This window comes from Parasteatoda tepidariorum, chromosome 1, assembly GCF_043381705.1.
Source record: "Parasteatoda tepidariorum isolate YZ-2023 chromosome 1, CAS_Ptep_4.0, whole genome shotgun sequence".
Classification (NCBI taxonomy): Eukaryota; Metazoa; Arthropoda; class Arachnida; order Araneae; family Theridiidae; genus Parasteatoda; species Parasteatoda tepidariorum.
Window position 1 is genome coordinate 73,618,054 of NC_092204.1, and position 21,425 is coordinate 73,639,478.

Sequence of the window (21,425 nt, forward strand, 5' to 3'; positions counted from 1 at the left end):
CACACACACAATGTCTTTCGCACTCTTCATGGAGAAGCTAAAGCTGTCCCTCTTGAAGTATGTGAACAGTGGTTAAATGAAACGTTACCAAATTTACTTCAAGGATACAGTTAAAATGATGTTTTCAATATTGATGAAATGGGTTTATTTTTTAAATGTCTTCCAAATAAGACTATGATGTTTAAGGATGAAAACTGCTCAGGGGGTAAAATGAGCAAGGAACGTTTGACTGTCCTAGTTGGAGGAAATGCGTCTGGGACAGAGAAATTGCCCTTACTTGTTATCGGAAAATACCGAAATCCCCCGATGTTTCAAGAATGTAAAAACGTATCCTTTGGATTACAAGTCTAACAAAAAGTTTTGGATGACATCAGTTTTATTTGAAGACTATGTAAGAAAATTGGATCGGAAATTCTTCGCTAAAAAAAGAAAAGTGATACTCTTTATGGATAAATGCACAGCGCATAGTGATCTACCTAATTTGAAAGCAGTAAACTTGCAGTTTCTCCCGCCAAACACAACAGCAAAGTTGCAGCCGATGGACCAGGGTATCATAAAGTGCTTCAAACAGTCTTATCGTAAATGGCTTGTCAGAAAAATGATTAATAAGCATTAATTAAATAATCCGACAATATTTTGAAAGTCCAAAACCGAAACTAACGGTAAGTCGAACTTCCAATATGTCGAAGTTTTTCGCCAGTCCTATCAGATTCGACTTATCGCGAATTCACTGTATCAAGCTAGTGTTTTGCCAATTTATTAGACTAAGAAATCCTGTTTCCCTCTGCTTATTTAATTTGAAAATAATAAAAAAATTTCAGAAAAAAAAATAAATAAGAAAGATTTTTACAAATATCATTCAGACAAGGAATCTGTAAAGAGCTTCTGAAATGTAACAATTTTGAATGGTTCAAAATGAAAAATCAGTGTATTTGACATTTTAGTGTTTTTAAATTATGTACAAGAAGAAAAATATATAAGGGTGATTTTTACATTAATATTATGTTTATTTGTATAGAATATATTATATATAAATATATTAAGTTTTATTTCATTAAGTTCAGACAATTTGACATTGTTTAAAAGAAAAAAATTATACTTCACAATAAATCACACATTTTAAATAATTAATTTTCCTTGTTTAGCTGAGTGAGTCAAATTATAAGAAGTGGCAAGAGATATTAATAGAAACTGTACAAAAGAGCTTTGTACAAACTTATAAATCCAAAATTAATAATTAATGTTCAAAATTAATAAATTCAGCTTATCCACTTCTAAGCTAAAACTTTAAAATATCAAATATATTGAATTACCAAATTGGAAGAAAAAAATTTCCTTTGATAAAAATTATTTTATTCTGCAGCATTTCATTTGAAATAATAAGTTATCCAAAAACAAAAAAATCAGAAACAAGAATTTTACAATGTTTCTAAAAAATACCTAATTACAGTTAGAGAATAAAATAAACACATAATTATTAAAAAATAAATTTAGCAAATTATTTAAAGTTCCAATTTAATCAATTAGCAAATTGATTGTTTTGTATTTTATTGCTATTGCAAAAACTGATTTAGCCTAATTTTAGCAAGAAGAAAAGTCGATGACTTACCATTCTTGCAAACCTTAGCTCTAAACCTTCAAGTATAGTTGGAAGGGCATTAATGAATACTTCATCGTGTTCTGAATAGATAATGATAAGGGGAAAAAATCAATCATTGGAATAATATTAAATATCACTTTTACTTTCTTTAAAATATTGACAAAAATAAGTGAATGTGACATCAGTTCTTTCTTCTCACATAGAAATTTTTAAGTTTTTTATTCGAAAATTTTTTTTTCATATTTATAATCAACTTTTTCATTATTTTGCAGCAGTTTTTACTTTTGCTTTTAAAACAAAAATCATGTGAATATTTCTATTACTTTTATTTTTTATTTATGCACAGATTAAATATCATTTGTCGACATTCACTGTGTGGTTTTTTTTAAATTGCAACATTTACTGTTGAATCTTGATTATCTCACACACTTAAGACTAACAGGTATGTCAGATAATCAGGGGATCTCTTCAAGTTCATTTTTTAAAGCTTAAATAAGATAGGGAAATAATTTAAAATAATTAGAAATTATTATAAAGTTTCAAAAATATTTAGTTTCTTAATAAGAAAAGATACATTATAAAAAAAAAAACAATTATACTTTTTGTTTCATTATCACTTTCTAATGGCTTAATTTTTTATTCATTATCAAGATTATTAGATTGATTGCTTGCCGCAATTAACTGTCATAATCTTTCATCACCTTTTAATTACCATAAATCATGAATTATTTCATTTTATGTATATTCATCATCTTTATCAGCTTGTAGTTTAGAAACAATAAATGTTTATTCACATTTAAAAAAGGCGGTCCATAATAAGGTTAGTGGAAACTTACCATTACCTCTATTTAATACTGGAAAGTAAGAATTAATTAGATTGAACAACATCCAAGGACATCATCTTTGACATTATATTAAACTATCTGCTGTCATTTTCTGATTATGTTTTTGCTTGAATTCAAAATTGGGTATTGCTGATGCATTACATATTTTTTCTTCCTCCTAACAATAACCCAACATTTTTTCTTTATTTTTGTTCTTGTTAATTTAGGATAAAATGAGAATTTTGGTATTTCTGGTAAAGTAAAACCATAATTTTAAAAAAAAGTTTTAAAAAAAAATACATATTAGAAATTGTATAATTAAATTATGTGATGCAATATTATAGAATGGAATATTATAGATGGAATAATTGTAATATTATTAGAATGGTATAATTGATATTAAAAAAATTTTTCAGAAAATGATACAATGTTAGGAAGATGACTCCAGAGATTAACCCCACTCCAGTTAAAATCAGCCAGAATAAATTAATAAATGGGCATATTAAATTTATTTCTATTGTGAAATTAACAGAATATGTAAAAAAAAATATATACTAATTATTCAATCATGATTTAACAGTTAATTTAATTAATTTTAGGTTAATGAAACTTATTTGATTTTGAATGTAGTAATGACAGCCTATTCATTTCATCAAAAATTTGTTAAATAAATAAAAATTATTTTAGGTTTCAATTTCTGAATGTTTTTTTTTTATTAAGTTATTAATTCAATTCTTTCTTTTACAATTTTACTCCTAACGGTTTTCTTTTACCTAATTGTGAATTCAAAATAACTTTTCCTCCATAATTTTACTCCAATTTTTGTCCAGTTTTCTGTCGACTAATTGTGAATTCAAATTACCTTAAAATTACACAAATTTATCACTTTCAAATTATAGTATTATTTGCGAACCTATTGTTAAATTTTTGGTGATCTGTTCAACAGTTTTGATTATTCTCTTCGGTTCCACCTCTAATTTCGCTGCGTAAAAAAATCTCATTTTTTATTTGATTTTTCAAGAAAATTTAAAGGCAGATAAAAATATCAATGTTAATTTTAATGGTTGAAATATTAATTATTTTATTCAACTTTATTAACTTTAATGCTTTTGGACACCGAAGTTTGAGTTGACACGTTAATTATTTATTCACCTTTATTTCATCTCGTAATCAAACCATCTGTATACTTTTTGCATATTTAGCAAGGTGAATTAAGATATTTTTTTTCAAAGTTTTTTTTCTCTATTTAGTCGATGAATTCCAGTTCATCAGTTCAATTGCTTTCTGCAATGGATCATATTGGTGATTATTGCAGGTTATAATCACATTGTACTGCTGTACTAATACATAACCTAATTTAATTACATTGCATGAAATAATACAGCCTATAATTAGTAATTTTGTTGATTAATAAAATAATATTTTAAAATCTTGATAACAATATTTCTTGAACAATACTTAAAAAACAAAGAAAATAATTGTAAATCAAAAGAGATGTGTTTTTAAAAAGAGATCTTCTACTCAACTGTATGAGCAATTTATATTTATAAATATTGCATCAGGTTTATCATAAAAAAGTTAAGATTAGGTTTTTTCAATTTGATAAGATTTTTTTTTTTTTTACACAATAGACTTAATTTTTTTAATATAATAAACGAAAAGTAAGAACTGTTCTGAGTAAATACACATAACTCTAAACTTTTTTTAAAAAAAACCACAAGCAAACAGCACAGAAAAATAAGGCATAAAGTTTAAAAAGAAATGCAATAAAAACAGAACAGCTATCTCAGATATAGGAAAATAATAAGAGTCCCAAAATAAGATTAAAGAAAAAAACAAAAAAACATTACATGATTACAACAACGATTATAACAATTTAAACTAAATATACATACCTCTTCCTTTTCGTGAATTTGAATTTTTTCTTCCTCTACATGGAAAAAGTTTCAAGAATGTAATAGTTTATAAATAAAATAAAACTACACTCATACAAATGAAATATATTAAAAAGATTTAAAAATAAGTGGAAATGATTCTGCTAGACTTTGGAAATGTGTCATACACTAGAAGCAGAACCCTTTTTAAAATAATATAAATCTCTTATACATATAATGTATTTATTATACATAGTATCTTATTTATTATACATAAAATGTAAATATTTTATGATAAGGGAAAAGGAAAAAAAATTTATTACCAATTATTCAGTAATATTTCAACAAAGAATTAAAACTAAAATTTCTGCACTAATTATAAAGATCAAACAAATCAAAATCTGGTATTCTTTAAATAAGATAATAAAAAACACATTATTTTTTATGAATACTGATTAGATCACTGATTCTTTTTCCAGTAGCAGAAACCTCTATTGATTTGTAATAGCATTGGGGGGGGGCGGGAAATAAAGTAAAAATTATTTAAGCACTTCATTATCGAAAGCAAATAAGCCTAAAATTTATTGATAAAAATATGTCTGTCTTAAAGAAATAAAAGAGAAAGAATAAGTAAAACATATAAGAAATATGTTTTACTTATTCTATAAAGAAATAAACAAAAACGTAACACATTCCTGATTCTAATCAATTTCAGTTTTTCAAAATAAATATTAAAAATAATATTTCTAAAAAATTGATGCTGGCAAAACTAAAAGTAGTTTTAACATTTTAAATCTGTAAAATTTACAAAATTTTGCCAGAGATAAAATAAATTTGCACTTCAAATGTGCTTTTAACAATGATCAAGGATAAGTAGATGCAATTTGACACTCAGAAATATATTTTCATATTGCTATTGAAGCAAAAAAAAATAATAATAATATTTTTTTTTCTTCTTAAGTTAGGTTTAATTCTGTTTACATAAATCAACTGGTGCATTATTTGTAATTTTCACAAAGAATTTAACTTTTTTGCTGTGCTCATTCTATGATTTTTGATGTATTACATGCAGCACTAAAGCAGAATCACTCAGTGAGATGCAAAAGTTCAGATTCATTTAACGATTATTAATTTTTTAATTTTTCGAATACATACCCATCATCTTTGAACCAGAATGCAAAAAATTTTAAAAAAAGAGGGGGGGGGGGCAAGTCTTTAAATAGCTCCCATCCTAGGTAGATGTATATTTCTCAAGCATTTTCCTTTCCTTTGAAATGCAATGCATTTGCTGAGCAAAAGATATCAAAAACTTAAAGGATCAAAATCTCAAACTCATTTTTTGATCATACCAAAAACTCAAACATGTTCACATCAATGTCAAGTATGTCTTTATTTTACAGATACTTATAATATTACTGATTATGTACTTTTCAGATAGAAAAAAAAAACTTTATATAAAATTTTTTTTAACCCTGTGCCAAAGAATGTACTAAGAGAAAGAAGGTTGGCTTCCATAGATGTAATGTAAACCAGTTCCCCAAGTGTTGATATGGTCCCTGAATATAAAAGAAAACATTTAAGAGTTCAGCAGGAGAGGCTCTTCTTAAAACAGGATTATGCCAAATCACCGTTAGGGTTCGAGAGAAAAAGGAATGTTTTTGCTTTTTATTTAGGGTTGGTCTGTTGCTGTATTTTTACACTATTTATTAACAGATATTAATTATTAATATATTTCTCTACAATTTGATTTAGTGAATAAACAATATTTCCAGACATAAAGTAACAAGTTTCACTTTTTTAATGAAATATAAAGAATGTTTAAAATAATAATGGTAAGAGTAATAAATACCTTTTTAGCCTTGTGCAGTATAAAATCTTTGTCAGCATCGAGAAGGAGCACTACATCAAGAAAAGACTATTTTCTATCAGTTAAATTAATTACATAACACAGATTATACATAAAAATATACATAGAAAGATTAGATATAGAAGGAGTACAATATTTATAACAATTTGTGATGTTTTATAAAGTGGAAAAATAAAAATCAATAATGTAGTGAAAAAAAATGTATGTTACTCATAGTTGTCATCATGAAGGAGGAAGAATACAGTAGATTCCAAAACTAAACCAAAATTATACACGAGAAAAAGCACACTATTTTCATATAATATGGAGGGAATTTTAGGGATTTTTTAAAGATGTATAAAACAAAACATAAATACAATACCAAACAAAGTAGCAATTAAAATTTTGAATTATTTAATAAACTTTGTACTTCTATACAATTAAATAAACATTTATTCTTTATTAATTATAAAAACCACGATGAAATAGTTGGAAAATGGTATAAATAAAGCTTTCATTTTATTAAAATGTTCAATGAAAACAATTACATCACACTACAATTACACGAGCACATAATTGATATACTGATTCTAAAATGTAGATGAATTATTTTTAATGTAAGCGACAGAATTAAACTTGTAAAAAATGAACTAATAAATTAATTTGTAATGGATGAAAATTATTGCCCTTACCAAGTATAAATGTGAAATTTTCGACAAATTCAGTACATAGTATTCAGGAGAAAAAAAGCGTTTGAGATTAAGTAATAAGTGTCACTCATCAATATTAAATTCATTTTTTTAATTGATAAACAAGCATAAAGGCATTTGTAACATATTATGCTAAATTTTGTATTTTAAAACCATGCATCACATGTACGTGGTTATTTGTAGGCAAGATATGTTTATTGATTCAACTATTTTTAACAAAAATAAATGGACTTGAGAAGTCAAGTATATTTATTTATACATGAGAGTAAAGAGAGTACTTGAGAAGTATATTTATACATGGAAAAAAAATTATCAATATTTTTTTTACTATTGCCTAACTGTTATAATAGTTAGTACCTTTTACTTCTTTCAGTAAATAAACGCTCTCCTGCTTTAACATTACCATTTGTACTGCTTCCAAATGTTCACACTTTTTATAAACTATTTTGGTTCAGGCTAGAGCACTTCGCCCTCTAATTAAAAAACTGTTGTATGAAGAGTCATTTTTCTTCTACCTAATTCAAAACAGGTGGGTGTTTCTGAGAGAAAAAAATTCCTAAGCTTTTTCTATGTACAGGACTATTTGTAATTTGAAAATGTAGTGAGGATTTTCATGTGCACAACCATTTAAGAGAATTTAAAAAAAATTTAAAAATCATGACTTCCTACTTGCAAAGCTGCTGATAGGTTAAGATGATTATATACCAGCATATTCCACAAACAAGAATACTAGATTAATAATAGACTAGTTTGTTTTAGCATCAGGTGAGTGTGTGAAACGAACATGGGCCACGAAAGGATCCAACCTAAAGAAACTGTGAAAAATAAGCAATTCTGGAAGATCAGGGGTTTGTAAACGCAAAATTTATGAAAATTGTGTCAAACAAAATTATGAGCTTCGAATAAGATTGAACTTAAAACAGTGTATTAGTCACTAAACAGCTGTAGAACATCTTAAATCTAAGTATCAAGTTTCTGAGTGGAATGAAAAGTATATGCATCCAATAATGAAATAAAACTGTACTTCCTTCTACCTTAATTTGTTGCATTAAGAGAGGGAATGAAACAGTGTTTTTTGAGAAATAGTTCTAGATCATTTTAGAATTTAAAATAACTTATATTGTAAATGGAAGTTATAAAATACAAAAATCCTGACTATGAAATATATAACAGAAGCTTTTTTGATGTTAATTGCATTGAATGTATGAATGTTTTTAATTAATTCAAGCCTTCAAACACTAAACAACATAACTGATAATTTTTACTTTTGCTGTTAACCTAGTTACAAAGAAATTCCACACATGACAGTTTTTGTAACAATGGCTGAGATCAGGTATGCATGCCTTTCTCGGGGCTGCCAAGTTAAAATGTAACTAAGTGAAATAAATACCACTATCACTAATAATCAAAAGAAAAAAGATCATTAGATATGCAAATTAATATTTCAAATATTATTTTTTTTTCAAACTGTATAGAGCAAAAATGTGACATAGATAAAAAATCAAGAGAACATAATTATTATTAATACTTACTGGTGCTCTTTTCTTAAGCAGAGTTTTCACCTCTGGATCTCTTTCTAGAAAATAAAATAGTCAATTTTCAGATTTTAAATTAATTTCTAAAATAAATACACATGTGTTACAGGCAAAACTGTATATACTTCCATTTACAATATCAGTTATTTTAAATTCTAAAATGATCTAGAACTATTAAACATCTTCAGTAATGAACAAAGTCTTTTTTAAGATCTTAACTTTTCACTGCAAACCTACAGTTAGAGAAACACTCTGTTAATGTGTTCAAAAAAATTTTCATGGTTATGTTACAGATAAATAGGTAACCTCAGTCTATGCTAGATAAATAAAAAATGCACAACTAAAATTTCATGTAAGTCAATTGGAAAAGATGAATTCATGAAACTCACAAAAAAGTTACTAAACATATTTAACTCTTATTGGGATGTCACTTAGAGTTGCAAATAAAACATACTGTAATCTTCAAATTTTTATATACCTTTCAGTTTTCTTCATAAATTTATCCTAAATAAGCACAATATTACTGAGTTGTTGTTGTAGTTCATTTACATTGCACTAGAGCTGCAAAATGGGCTATTAGCAACGGTCTAGGAAACATCCCTCAGGATGATCCGAAGCAGTGGCGTACACAAGGGAGGGGTTTAGGGGTTTAAACACCCCCCTTGAGCTCAGACAAAATGGCAAAAACCAAAATTTTAGTAGAAATTATGCTAGCTATTATTTTTTAAGACTATATATTTTTATTTGCCTTATGCCTACTTTTTTTTCTCACGGTATTTCTCAGAATACTGAAAAAACATTTACTTTAATAGGGTNCTTTACGGTAGAACAGTTTAATGAGGACCAATACCGCACATCCTCGATCCCTAAGCAGACTGATCTAAGTGGTCACCCACCTGCACACTAACCACAACCAGTGATGCTTGATTTTGGTGATCTGCTGGAAACCGTGTCTTAATGATCAGTCCACTGTGGGACCGCAATATTACTGAAAAAATTATGTAATAATAATATTAAATAATCTCTTTTAATATTAAAGCCATTTTAGACAACTTCTAATTTAGTCATTCCAAATCCAAAAAAAAAATTACAAAATCTAATTTGAAAAAAAAATTTATTAAAAAACAATGTAAGATAATTATTCATTTTAAAAAATCTTTAGAAATAATTGTTTAAAAAAATAAAATTATAACTACCTTTATTCCTTTTAGTAGCTAATACTTGATAAAGTCTAGCTATTTCTAGCTTCAATAATTTCTCTCTCACACAATCAACATAAAACTTAATGAACTCATTAGGAGAGTCGAAGAAGCTAATGAATTTCTGCATTGCAGTAAAATGCCTATCTACTTCACTGGAAAATACAATAAAAAAACTTATTCTTGTAACTGCTAAAAAATATCTAATATATATTAAGTGATAAATAGTAAAGCAAAAAGCATTCATGCAAACAATACAATAAAAAATACTACCATTTTTTAAAGTTTTTGTTTTGCATATTTAAAAAAAACTGTTCTATCAGTTTAAAATCTTGCATGAGTTTGTACATTTTCATTCTCTCAGTCACAATTGTTCGGTAGGCATCAACGATAACAAGTTGAAGGTTTCGCACTTCTTGATCTATATGATAAAAAAACTAAGAATAAAAAAAGTTCAAGACACAATTTGACAGATTCCAGACATAATTTCTAAATAAAAGTACACAAAAAATTTGTCTCAAAAAATATTTACATTAAATTATTTAATAAAACAATTTCTAAATCAATAAACTATAAACACAAAAATTATAAAGAAAAAAAGTAAGAAATAAATGAAACAATTTTTATTTTGGCATTACTGAACTGTTAAATCTAACATAAGTCTGAAATTATTCATTACTTAATTCAGTTAATCAACTTACCACAAAGTTTTGATAAATAAAATATATTATTACATAACAAATTAAAATCCAGCTCTAAATGAAAAAGTTAATAAAAAATCTTTCATTTAATATCCTAATATGATTATTAGCAAAATCCTTTGAATATAGCTTTTAATAATATTTCCCACATGCATTGCTAGATTTTTGATTTTACGTTTGCTTTCAAGATAATTAATTGTTTATCTTTTTTTCGATCCCATTTATAGATTTATTCTCTAATTCCTTGCCATATTTTCTACAGAACTAAATTAGATTGAATTTTAATTTCCCTTCCCATTTCCTAGGAAATTTTTAGCTTGAATTAAAATATTTTTTCCATTCATTTAATAAATCAAGGACTGCATTTATTGTATGGATTTTTCAAACTACACAAACAAATTCAAGAAAAATGAATTTCTCACTCCATTGATCAGTTTCAAACAAAGAAAACATTTTAAACAAAAAATACATCACCTATTTTTAGAGATTTCAGATTGTTGATATAATATGAGGAAAAATCAACATGGGTAAGCATCCTCTCTATATCTTCATAAACATACTAAAAACAAAAAGCATATTACATAAAATACCTCGGGCTAAAATAATATATCATAATAAATAAATAATATATACATAAATGCAAGTTGCTAAAGTCATACTTATCACCATAATCAAATGTAATACTATCAAGAAAAAAAATTACAGTTATTACTATATTAAATAAATAATTCCAAGAAACTGAAGAAGTCTTGATTAAAAAACTTCCTTTGCTTCAAACATATACACATTTGATATAGCAGTCGACATTTTACTCAAAAATAAATGCTCACTCGCCAGAAGGGAAAGAAAAGAATTTGAAATATTCTGTTTCTTAACACATAAAGAGAGCCCTGTGGTGGGTGATAATATAAATTTCAAGTGTGAATAACAAAGTTGCAAACAAAAAATAAAGATGAAGAACTAGAAAAACCACTGTGGCTGAGAAGAAAAATTCAAAGTATTTCCAAGCCCTATGAAAAAGTGGTGAGGAATTAATGTCATTAATAAGGGAATCAGCATTCATGCGATAAAATAAGGAGACAGGAGAACAAGATCTGACAAATCGTGAAAATGGGCGTTTGTTTTTGAGGGCCAAAAACATGTGGACATGTAAGTGTTGTTGGCGAGATGGTGGGTATATGCCCTCCTCAATAATTAGAAATCTCTAAAAGTTTCCCTCAAAGTCCAATCAAATAAATAAATAAAATTTTCATAAAGCATTACAGATTTAAATCCACCAAAGTAAAGCACAAAAATAAAATTATTAATACTTTTGCATAGATTTAGCAGAAATAGGAAAATATTTCTTATGTGTGATATTTAAAGAATTATCATGACTGTGTGTTTCAATTTCGTCCCCCTCAAAAATTGAACCCCGGGACATCTATGATTTCCACAGTTATATTCAATCTGTATATTTCTGAAATGAATGAAGTTTTTTAATCAAGTAACAATCACTATAGTTATTACTAAAATTACATTGCATAGAATATATACAGTAGTCTCTACTTATGATGATTGTGGTTAAGGTTATCAAACACTTGTTATCAAAATCACTAGGTCTGGATTTTCTCTATTAATTTGTATGTTAAAATTATCACTTTCTGTGATCATTACTTCATTTAATAATATATCAGTATTTCTATTTATTTTTTCAAAACTCATCTTAACTGCCAAAGAAATATTCACTGTATATGTGTTCAAAAAGAACCAAATCATTTCTTTCCCCGCGCTATCAATTGAATTTTCGAAAGTTCTCCCTCTTTCATCCTGGGAGATCTTTCAACTGCAGGTGGATCTAAATGTGGTGATTGGCTATTAATGGCAAGTGATTCTTCGTGTCTCAGAAGAGCGGGGCCTTGCCTGAACCAAGAATTAGCACATCAATATTTTATGATCGCTTGCATAGAGTTTGAAGATATGAATGGTAGAAAATGTTGCTTTAACATTAAAACAAAAGATTGCCATTTTAAATCAATAAGACAGCTTATCAAAAATTAGAGGACACAATGCTACAGCACATTTAAATATCTCTCAGCCTCTACATTGCAAAAATTTGAATAATCACGAGGAACTTATTAAAAAAGAAAAACAAAAAGAAAACACAGAGGGCAACAAAATAGAGCTAGTTAAGATGAGCAAAATGAAAAAGCTCTAAGACTGTAATTCAAGAATGTGATGCTGGATTCAATGGACTGCTTCTGCAACACATACGTCAATGATCTTCTTGGGAAAAATTGTAGACAATTAACAATAGAGCTTTTTTTAACATTCAACTTTTATATTTTAAAAGAAATATTCAATTTAAAAATAAATTTTTTCAAATTTCAATTTTTAAACTAAGTATGTTAGGCAAAAATTGGTTAACTCATTTAATTATGTGATTCATTTATTGTTTTCAATTGGTTAATGCTATCAAAATCATTTAATCGTTTTTTTTAAAGCACAATTTTACAAAATAAAAAATTAAACAAAGCTTATTTACTTCTCTAATTTTATAACGCACACTTAATGGAATAAAAACATTTCTGAATTGAATTACACTACACTGAAAAATGGGTCCAAAATTAAAAAATTCAATCTACAACAAAAATACAAATACTAACAAAACAGCTAGGGACAGAATTTTAGATTTTTCACCTTATATTTTATAACTGATTATTTTAAAATTTAGATATTAATTTATCGTTGGCCATATTTTTTGTATTTTGTTAGCAACAAGAAAAGAAAATATATTACTCCACACATATGTCAGAAAATATATTATTACTCACATTTTAAATGTGAAAGGTTAACAAATAGAAATATGTAAATTAGTTATAATACAAATAAGATAAAAATACAAAGAAAACAAGGAAAGAAATAGAAAAGGAAAAAAATATATTTTTAAATAAAGCAGAAAAAAGATAAAACTATTAAAAATTAAAAAGTATTTTTGAAAAACAAATTTTAATTAAAAAATATTTAAAAAAAATAATACAAAAAAAATCAATAATTTTTTTTTAATTTTTAATATTTTCTTTCTTTTTCTCTAAAGAATAATTTTTTTCCCTCTTTTATTTTCATCCTTGTTTTATTTGCATTTTTAACTTTTTTTATGGGTTCTATATACTTGCAGCTTATACGCAGTACAAGCTTCAAGGCTGCAAAGGAATATCAACTTCAGTGCACAACAAGAAGTCTTCAACAAATAAACAATTATGTACCTCTTCTATAGGAAGGATACCATCTTAAGTAGATCAAATATTTTTTGAATCTAAAAAATCTCTTCCAAGGCAGCCGCATTAAAATTTTAAATTTATTTCTCATCATGATTTTGTAAAACACTAATATTACATAAGTGTGAAGTTTTTTAAAAACAATATAATTAAGAAAGAAAAAGGACAAACTTTTCTAGAGGGTGAGGAGTAATAAAAAAGAAATGTACTACAAACATTGCTTTTATAACATTTGAGTAATGGTTGATTGTATCATTGTGTTCTTTATTGTTGTGAACTGCAAGCATTACTTTACTATAAAATACTTTAAATTACTTTAAAATAAATAAATTTATTAAAAAAACAGAAGAAGAAGCTTGCTGTGGCCAAATGCTAGATATTGCCACAATTCATGTAAAACACTGTAACACAATTTTACACTATCACTTAAATTCAAAGCCATTTATGGAATTATGAATAGTTCAGTCAAGTTCCTTTGATTAAAAATACTTATAACTAATATTGATCTTTAATTGAATAGGATAAACTTTTTCATTTTGCTGTCATTAATTTTAAACTTTTATTCAGAAACAGCATCCAGGAAAAGTTTTTCAATTGAGATGAAGTCTTCTTGCAAGGAACTTTTATCTACTTCAATTAGGTAAATTAATTTTATTAATTAACCACTCCTAATTTTACTAATTAGAGGTGTGATTAGTTTTGATTTGTAAGTCCAAATCAGTAGTAATTTCTTCCCTTTACATTGTGGAAGCTAAAAGGTGGGGGCTTCAAAGTAACAAGATCGCCCAACGTAGAAGATATGAATGACAGATTTATAGAGAATAAGAATGTAAGAAGTCTTATCTTTCAATTTGTTTTCATAATGATAATATGTTACATTGAAGTTCCTGGAGAGAGGCTTTAGTTTAAATGATGGCATGATGTTTAAATTTGTAGTTAAATAAACTTCCACACATCAGTTAAAACAAACTGCCATTGAATTTTTCCTGTATTAGATCAATGCAAAATGATGTATGTGAGTTAACTAAGCAGTACATATATTGTATTTTAAAACAAATTTCCTATATTTTTATACAAAATTTTAAATAAATAGAAATTTAATTCACTACACAATTTCTGAATTTTGTTTCCTATCATATAAATGTAATTAAAACTTAAAATAATCAATCCCATTACTATTTGTGTTAAATTTCTCAATTATTACATACTTCTCTTAAGCAAAAAATTCCTTGAGGGGATCTGCTAAGCAAAGTCTTCATTTTGTGTGTATTTTATCGTGCACTGAAAATGATTTTCAACTGCAATGTTGAAACTTGAATCCACTTTTGCTTAAATATATTTCTATATTTTATTTGGTTCCCATCAATTTAACATTAGGTATAATCAAAGGTCTATTTCACAAATGTAATAATAAGAAACAATAACACACACATTCATCAAAATATTAATTAACAAGAAGAAACCACATACATTTTCAAAGTCTTCTCTATGAGGCAGGAATTTTATTTCCCTCAGATGTTGGACTGCAACTTGTGGTAAATACTTTTTTACATTCACAACAACTAAAATATCAAAATCCATTTAAAAATGCAAACAAAAATTTTATACTTCTAAGACATTAAATATTAGAGATTAATATAAATATGTATCAAAGTTCAAACTCAATAGACTTTCACAGATGTTTAAATAGATTGCCAGACAGATAAATTTTTAGTTAGAAAGTGATTCCATCTTCTTAACTTTCAAACAAAATGCTGTGGATCACTTCCGAAAATTTTTACAAATTTAGTACCAAAATAAACAATTAAACTTGTTTCTTTGCTAAAAATTGTATGTCAAATTGCCAAAATGTCCGTTGCCTGATATTTATAATAAAAATTTTAGTTTATAAAATTTATATAAATTGTTTTTATTAATTTTAAAAACTTAGATTTTTATTATAAATATCAAACCATTATGAAGCTTACAATATATATTAAAATTATAAATTTACTAAACAAATTGAATTTTTTGTTAAAAACTAGCCCACAGATAGTAATTAATCATGTATGTAAATAAACTGCTATTGATGCTGTTTGTTTCATAAATTTTAAGGTTTACACTTAGTGAAACAAAAATGAAATAATCTTCATAAGTAACATCGCTGTTTAAGAGTGTATTAGAAAATTTTTTGAAGCATGAAATACATTATAAATGCCTATACCCAAAACAACAGACCACCCAAACAGAAAAGGTAGTTGTGATGCCATTACAGGCATTACACACTTCCCAGCTTTTAAAATTTCTTTAATTTTATAAACGTATTTTCTTTAATCAGTCTTAATCAAAGTTTAATTAAACCGATTATTTAATTTTTATCACATTTTATAAAAAGTTAATACAAATATTTTATTTTATTCCTAACAATCAATGTAACAGCTGACTTTTAATTCAACTATAACTCATATAAAATATAACTCATTAATTCAATGTCGCGACTAAATTGAATATCAAAATCTATTATTGAGCTATTTTCTCTATTCCTTGAGCTATTTTTTTCCCCCTCCTAACCACAAAAATTTTTCAGTTACAGGGTTACATTAATTCCCCCAGTATTTTTGGTGATTAAGTTGCAGCCAGATTATTTAAAATTTATTATTAATTTTAAGTTGGCTTTGTTTTAACTATTTTATCTATCGATAAATTGCCAACCATGGATCTCTTCCCGTGCTCCTAAGTGTCTGCTAGAAACAATTAAATTAATGCTTATTTTTAATTCTTGGCCTTGGGACTGGGAGTTTTGCCCCTCACTCTGACTGTTATTTAATTAACAAAAATTTCATCAGGTTTAAAAATGCCCTCATCTCTATTATAAGAGATGCTGCTTACTATTCTATTCTTATTTAATAAGACCATATTTGTTTAACACTAACAATACTCCATAATAAATCAATGTTTAAAATAATTTATATAGTAATCACTCTTTCATCACTAAGATGCAATTGTACCAGAAATTTCCACCAATGCCTGCATAAAACTGGAATAACTGTCTCCACAATAGTATCAGTAAATTCTTCCAAATCACATTACAGTTTATGAATCTCATTTCAAAAACTTGTTTTGTTTACAGCATACATAGGGAAATGTATACTTGGTACTTTACTTTTAAACTTACAGAATTTTTTGTCTTGTGCAAAATTCAATACATTTGTGAAGTCAACAGAATTCGTATAAATTGATGAAAATATTAAAAGAAGCAATACATTTATAGATTATGCAGCACCACAGACCACTGTGAGCCTTGGCTTACTGCACAATATTGTTCCAGACTTTCCTATGTTAAGCTTTCGACTTCTAGTTTTTCACTTTCGACGTGGTTAGATCTTCGGTGGCCGTTCACACATTTCTTTTTTGGCCTCTGGAGTTCAGAAGTCTCCAATTTAAAAGTTTTCCCACATTTCTATTGTCATTTAATCTTTCAAGGTGCCCTAGTTAATTTAAATGCTATTCAACACACTATTATATATATACATACATAGTCACCTATAGGGCCACTTTGTGTACCCCCTAATAAGGCTATATTATTTCCTCTTGTTAAGAACACTAATACCCGGTAAAATAACATATAGTCCAGTTTCAATATTATGGGTCAATATTAAGGGGAGTTATAGGGCCATATTGTAATACAGAACATCTTGGATTTAATAAATGGAATTATGTTTTTTCATCTGATTTAATGATGAAGTTCACTTTTGTTTCTTATTATTCACTGTGTATTATTTACCTGAATTTGTCTGAAAAAGTTTAAAATTTTCCTTTTGAAGATTAGTAGGTAAAATTCATCTATTGTTTGACTTTAAGTTTCACTGCAATATCTAACTATAAGTCAGATAACTGTTTTACAGATCTTCAACTTTATTTCCTCAGTAAGAAGTTGTTTTTGAATTGGTATAAGTACAAAAATTGTATTTCCTTTTTGTATTCCTGGAGTTAATTTTTTCAGAAATGTTATTAATTTCACTGATTGAACCTAGGTAAGTGAAACTCTTTCAAACTTAGAGATATCTACCACAGCACTGATGAAAAAGTGGTAGATTTTGTTTGTTTCTCAAATTTTGTTCATTAATAATGAGGCCTACTGCTGCTTTTAGAAGATGGGTTGTCAAAGAAATTAAAGCACTTCTACATCTATTCAAAATGATGATATCCTTAGTTAAAGCAAAGCTGAATGGTCTTAGTGATAAAAGAGCCTTTCAAATTCATTTGGCAAATTATATAATCAAAAGCCAGAATAAAAAGTAATGGTGATAATAAATCCCCTGTCTGATACTAACATCAATATTAAAAGCATCTAAAATCTCACCCTGCGAGATAATAGCAGATTTAGATCCTTTGAGGGTAATATGTATTAGTTTGATTAACTTAGTTAGTATTTTGAGCTCAGCAAAAATGGATACCAACTTAGTTCTATTAGTTTTATCAAACACCAGCTAAAAATCAATAAATAATGCAAAAACATCAATATTGTAATCATAAAATTTTTCAAGTATGTAACAGACAGTATGGATTTACTCAGTTGTTGAGTGACTTACAATAAAAACACATTGACAATCTCCTATGATATTCTCAGCAAAAGGTAATAGTTTTCTATAAATTAAACAAGCAAATATTTTGTAGATTCACTCATTCTAGAACAAACAATTATTTATAACTGTCCTTCAATAAAAGATTTTAACATCTTGTGCATTAGCTAATTGGCCAGATATTAAAGATGTCTATTTTATTTTAGGAGCAGATCATTTTTAACTCTCAATAATGGTAAATTGCATTGCAGTATTTATATTTTTTGAATAAGATGCAGTTCACCTGCAAATTGTACTTAAGGTAAATATGTTATGCTATTTTTAATTGAATTTTACAACTATTTTTAAAAAAATAAAAATTAAAAAAAACTTACTTGGATCTGTGTGATCAAAGTGCTCTAATGTTTTTTCCTCTAGCTGGTAATCCCAAACTGTAAATAAAAATCAAGGATAAATGTCATAATGCATATAATATATTATAAAAAAAACTTGCACACAGCACAAACATACAACCAGGGTTAGTATTTTGTCCAGGATACTATAAAAAACTGGACAAAAAGGTAAAAACTAAAAATGGCCATTATAATTGCGTAAAAAAAATATTAAAAAACTTAAAATTTTAGTATAGTACCAAAAAATGTTGACATTTTCTGTTATATATAAATGTTTCCATACTGTTTTAGTTTTAAGCAGGTTTTCAAAAGGCAGTATAAAATAATATATCAGATTATTTAAGAGTCGGTTTGAGTATTCCTGCTTATAATACTGTGATCTGTAATAACATAGTGTTCAGTATTGGAGTATAGTGCTCAGTATGAGATCACAAATTTATAGTAATCACAGAGAGAATTATAGTAATCACAAAATCTAATAATGATATTTTAACAAGAGTTCTTCACACAATTATAAAATTAGGTTTTACTATATTCATTTCCTATATTTACTATATAGGTTTTACTTTATAATTACTTTTTTTTTTCAATTGTTGCTTTTAATTTTCTCACATTCAAAAATGGCTTAAAAATTAATACTGTTCAATAAAATAGATTGTAATTACAAACTGTTCAAAAAATTGTATTAATACCTGATCCCCCATGGCAGAATTTTTTCGATCTATCTGCGACAAAACTCACTAGCACTAATATCTTTTTGCAAAATACTTTCCATAATAACAAGCATATATTTTACTAATTTAAAATAATAAAAACACTGTGTTTACAAAAAAGAAAAAAACTATATATATATGTATATTTTAATTGAACATGTGGTAACAATTTTTTATTCTAATATTATGGGTGATATTCTCGAATTTTGTCAGAGGGGGGGGGGACACACAAATTATTTCTTTTTTCGCATTTGGTAAATAATCATCACAGTAAAAAAATAATTAAAAATCATGAAATCCAACACATAGTAGTAATTGCCAAAAAAAGATCGACGACAAAATCACACAAATCAGACTCCTCAAATGCGTGTTTCGTTTCAAGATTAGGTTGTTGTAATAAATATTGCATAAAAAATATCAGATTTAAAAACTAAGGAGAAATCAATAGCAATAACTGCATAAAATTTCATAAAATCATTTCCTTAAAAAAGTATATACTCAAATGCACGATTTGAATTTTCCATATTGTTTGAAATGTATCGGGATATTTAAAATCCAAGTGAAAATCAATATCATAACTGCCGAAAATATAATTGGAGCATAACATCGATTCACGATGCTATCGCCGTAAATTGAGCGCGTCAAAAAGTGATTATCTAAACGCATGATTCAAATATTATGTGTAAACTTCTGAAAAAAAGTCATTATCTTTTTCAAAAGAAAAATCATTCTGCAAGAACTCTGTAACGTTCTGCGACCATGTCGCTGCGATTCTGCCACGGGGTACCTGATATTTCTTAATAATCTTTTGACTTTTTCTTTCCAATAAATATACCACAGGTTATAAAATTTAATTTAAACCTAGCAATAATCTTCACTAGGTCTAACATAATATAGGGGCAAACTTGTGTTACTCTACCTAAGTTAAAAACTCAAGCACACAGATTTTGGAGCAAGATTTGAGTTCTTCCAACTTTTAAATATGTTTTAAAATAAAAGATTGCTTCATTTCACATCTTCACTTCTTTTTTCTGCCTACCACTTTGTCCTGTCACACACACACACAAATATATATATAAATATACAGTGCACTCCTGATTATCCGGGTTAATCACCGGGACAGGTCGCACAAACAATCGAAAAACACGGATAATCCGAAAACTTCTTTTTATTAAAGAAAAAATCAATACCAGTACAAAGAACATAAAAATTACTTAAACTTGCACATTGTATAACATCAAATTAGGAATTTTCCTTTTAACGTTTGCTGCTTAAAAAAATTTTTAATGGGACTTTGCCATATATTGACACATATTTTACAAACCGCAGTAATGTCAAATCCTCCCGTATAATCTAATAAAGTTTCCACAGAGCAGCAGGATTAAAAATTGTCTTTCCCTCATTTATTACATCTTCTGCATTAGTTACTATCATCACTGTTTGATTTAACAAGTAACGATGTCATCATCTGTCAAATACAGGAAGACAGGCTCACACCTTGAAACTAATCTTCTAAATTTTCTTCATCAAAAATTTCGAAAACTTAGATTTCTTTTGCTTGTTAAAGAATACTGTTATCATATTCTTCATGAATATCTAAAGATTGTTCATCAAGCGGTATGATCTTTCTTCACTATCGTAAGAACGTAGATGATTTTACCTTTGACCATGCTGCTGATATTCCATATACTGCAATCTAATAACAAATATTGCTTCTAAAAATTTGTTAGTGTTATAACTTCATGAATCAATTTTTTTTTAATTGTAAAAATGTTTCTCGTTAAATTTTTTGTGTAACTTCGGAACGAGCACGGATAATCCGCAAACTCGATAATCCTCGCATGGATAATCGGGAGTGTACTGTGTGTACATATATATATATATATACAGTACAGAACCCGTTATCCGGAAATCAGAAAACCGGAAAACCAGAAAACCGGAACGAAATTCGATAAATTTTCCCGCCATTTTTTAAACAAAATTTTTTTTTCCTTATAAGATTTTAGGATTTTTCTTTCTTTTTTGAAAGATGTTCACCTTACCATCATTTTGGAAATAATCATTAGTGTATTACTTCATCGTTTTTTCTTCTTTTCAAGATTATTTCCCCCCAAAAAATTTTTTTTAGTTGGGTTTAACAATAAAAAAACGGCTTTTTGTAGCGATTCAGAAAACCGGAAAAATCAGTTATCCGGAATAGCGATGGTCCCGA

At 27.0% G+C, this 21,425-nt stretch overlaps 1 protein-coding gene across 11 annotated transcripts in view; it reads right to left on the bottom strand.

The window, feature by feature from the left end:
- LOC107447980 (uncharacterized) overlaps positions 1–21,425 on the bottom strand; it is a 39,468-nt gene that overhangs the window by 2,514 nt on the left and 15,529 nt on the right. For 4 of the 11 annotated variants that reach the window (XM_043049143.2, XM_071182260.1, XM_071182287.1 and 1 more), the window contains exons 5-13: positions 18,483–18,539; positions 15,017–15,108; positions 10,764–10,848; positions 9,862–10,009; positions 9,586–9,743; positions 8,387–8,430; positions 6,148–6,197; positions 4,320–4,354; positions 1,610–1,680 (exon numbers count right to left, since the gene is read on the bottom strand). In XM_043049143.2, coding sequence (XP_042905077.1) covers positions 1,610–1,680; positions 4,320–4,354; positions 6,148–6,197; positions 8,387–8,430; positions 9,586–9,743; positions 9,862–10,009; positions 10,764–10,848; positions 15,017–15,108; positions 18,483–18,539 — 740 coding nt within the window. Of the gene's footprint in view, positions 1–1,608; positions 1,681–4,319; positions 4,355–6,147; positions 6,214–8,386; positions 8,431–9,585; positions 9,744–9,861; positions 10,010–10,763; positions 10,849–15,016; positions 15,109–18,482; positions 18,540–21,425 lie in introns of those variants that run through there. The other 7 variants (XR_011637002.1, XR_011637001.1, XM_071182296.1 and 4 more) reach the window with 4 other exon arrangements.